General features: G+C 57.9%; 1 protein-coding gene across 1 annotated transcript; it reads right to left on the reverse strand.

The window, feature by feature from the left end:
- Nucleotides 1–364: 364 nt before the first annotated feature.
- LOC309590318 (interferon lambda-3-like) lies at nt 365–1,555 on the reverse strand (the record flags this gene model as incomplete). Its single annotated transcript, XM_082311438.1, has 5 exons — nt 365–460; nt 570–638; nt 748–891; nt 1,048–1,125; nt 1,394–1,555. The coding sequence occupies 5 exons, from the start codon at nt 1,553–1,555 to the stop codon at nt 365–367; spliced, it is 549 nt and encodes a 182-aa protein (XP_082167564.1).
- Between the last annotated feature and the right edge of the window lie 1,309 nt (nt 1,556–2,864).

Raw genomic sequence — 2,864 nt, forward strand, 5'->3', positions numbered from 1 at the left:
TTATGCAGGCAAATATACTCTGTAATAAATAGCAGGTAAAAAAATAGATTTCCGTAAAAACATTCAGTGTTTTGAAAACCAGCAAAACAAAAATATCCAATAAATACAGTCATTCCCATTGAACAGCATCTTTCAGGAAAGGCATTTCTTTACCTCCTCCCAAGTCATATATAAATACACAATAAACCCCAATAATTTAAAAGACTGTGAAAGAAAAATTGCTCCCTGAGCTCACATAAATAAGAAAAATGCTTAAATAGGAAATACAGTCCAGTGATGCAATAAAAATCATTTTTCCCGGTCCTCGGGGCATCCTTCGGGGCCAACGAGCACGGTGCTGTGTCAGCCGCGCTGCCAGCAGGGGCTAAGAGCATTGCTCCTGGAGGGCCGCGCACTTCAGGTCATCCAGCACTTGGAAGACGTGGATGATGGCAGTGGCCTCCAGGCAGCTGGTGGTCTCCTGCGGTGGGGAGAAGGGATGGGTTAGCACCAGAGATGGTGCAGCGGCCCCGTGCAGCCGTGCACTCACTAACACCCCGAAACCCCCTCGCCCTGCTGGCCTGACTTACTGTTTCCTTGGCCGTCTGCAGCTTCTGCAGCCAGTGCCTCAGTTTCCCGGAGGGCTGATCCGTGGCCGTCTGCAAGGAAAGCAGCTGCATAAGGACCGGCGCTGCCCTGCAGCGCTGCTACCAGCACCGGGGCCGCTGAGCCAGCACTGGGCCGGCAGGTTTTTGGGGGGGCACTCACGCAGCCTCGCAGGTCCTCCCGGGCTTGGGTGAAGAAGGTGAGGGACCGCTGGCGCGCCTCGGCGAACCCGGGGGCGGCGGGGAGCCTCAGCATTTTGGTGACGAAGTCCAGCTCGGCTTCCACCAGCTTCAGTCGGTCGGGCACCTGCGGGCGGGAGCATCCTGGTTAGGGACCCAAAGCGCCAGGGCTGGCTGCTGGCTGGAGGATGGGGGTCTGGAAGACCAGCCCGGGGGTGTGGGTGGAGGTAGGACCCACTGATGGGGGTTGTACCCCCTTTTTACAGCATCGCCTCGCCCTTACCGACAGGTCTGCCGCCTTCCATCTCCGATGGAAGAGCCTGATGTTGCATTTGTGGTCCGAATGCGGCATGCTGTCATCCTGCAAGCATAAACCAAGAGAGAGACTGAAAAACTGTCATCTTGACTTTTGGTGATGTTGTGCAACCCCAAACAGCCTTGAGGAGTTTGAAACCAGGACGAAATTTGGCCCAGCATCCTCCTTGTCCCCAAATGCCCTTGGAAAACATCCTCCTTGTCCCCAAACTGCTGCAGAAAACATCGACCTTGTCACTGGGGGTCTCAAATTCAGCATCCCCTCTGCCTTGCCCCCCGCCAGCCCATAGCCCCCCGCTGCCAGTGGTACTCACAAACTGAGACTTCGTCTTCTGCACAGGCTTCAGCTCGTGGGGCACGAGGGACTCGTACTTGGACAGACTGCAGCCTTTCTTCAGGGCGTGGTGGGGCACGGCGGCCGCGAGGCTGGCTCCCAGCGCCAGCACAAGCAGCGGGGTGAAGCCAAGGCACAGCATTTTGTCGACAAGAGCCTGGCGGTGAGTGGGCTACGATGGGGCGAGGGGGCTGCGATGCAAGAAGTTGGAGAGGACAAACTGGAGCGCTCCGGGCTGGATCTGCTAAATCCCTGATGTAGAGTTGCCTGGCGGTGTTGCGGCGGGTGGCTCCTCGGCTGCAGGGCTGCTGGGCTGGTGGACGGTCCGGAGGAGCTGCTTTGCTTGTTTTGTGTGCTTCGTCGTGACTGCCTCGCTGCCCCATCTCCCCAGCTTTTATGCTGCCTACCCGGCATGATTACGCTTTCAGATTGGCAGGAAAATCCGTGGCCTGGTGGCTCTGGAAAGAGGAAAGCGAAAGCGGCAGCAGAGGAAATCCCGCTGCCGCAGGTGCGGCAGGTGTGGGCAGCACCCGCCTCCCGCTGCCTGCGCTGCTGCCTGCTCCACAGCCCGCCTCGACGGGGTGAGCACAGCCAGCGCCCCGGGATGCCGGGGGATGCTCGGGCTGCCTTCGGCGTGCGCTCCTCCAAGGGAGCCCGGCGGGGGGATGCTTCTGCCACCGCGTCAAGCGGCAGAGAGATGCTGGCAAGCGCGGGGAAGCCTGGGCATGACGCAGCCTGGCACCGTGACGAAAGCTGCGGGAGACCCCCGGGCACACAGCCCCACGCGGGGCTCGGGGTGGCAGGGAGGGTTTCGGTGCCTCCTGAGCAGTGGCAGTTCATGCCTCAGTTTCCCCACAGGAAGCACAGTGCAACAGCAGTGGCAGGGAGGGGGTGAAAGCAGCAGCCGGGTGCAGGCACTGCTCAGTGCGGGCTGTGGGCGCTATCGTTACGTGTGTATTATCCTCAAGGACCAGACTCGCTACAAAAGCCGGAAAAAGGGTGACAGCAGAAGCAGTTCCCCTGAGCATTTTCCAAGTGGGATGTAGGGTGGTGCAGGGAGGCTGCCGGAGATGAGCGGGGCTGCCACCCCCGCCAGCCGCTGCAGAGCTGGCCAGGGCTTCCTCCCCGTTTAGCCTGGAAACGCAAATACCATGTGTTGACATCTCTCCCTTGACAGCTGGAACGGTGCCCTCGTGCCCCCATTCAGCAAAACCCGTCCTTCCCCTGAGATAACCTCCTGCGACGTGAAGCCATCATCGCCGTGCTTTTAGTTTTATGCATTTATCGCGCATTAATATAGAAAATTAGGGCAATACCTGTATCTAAAAACCAAATACAAAGTAAGGCAGCAACAGGCATAAATGCAGTTTGCAGTGCCTCACATGGTGGCCATAGAAGAACACTGCTCCAGAAGGACCCGATTTTTAATGTTCATATTTGTAAATAAACTG

Source organism: Platalea leucorodia (genome assembly GCF_965183815.1).
Source record: "Platalea leucorodia genome assembly, chromosome: 5".
NCBI classification, from domain to species: Eukaryota; Metazoa; Chordata; class Aves; order Pelecaniformes; family Threskiornithidae; genus Platalea; species Platalea leucorodia.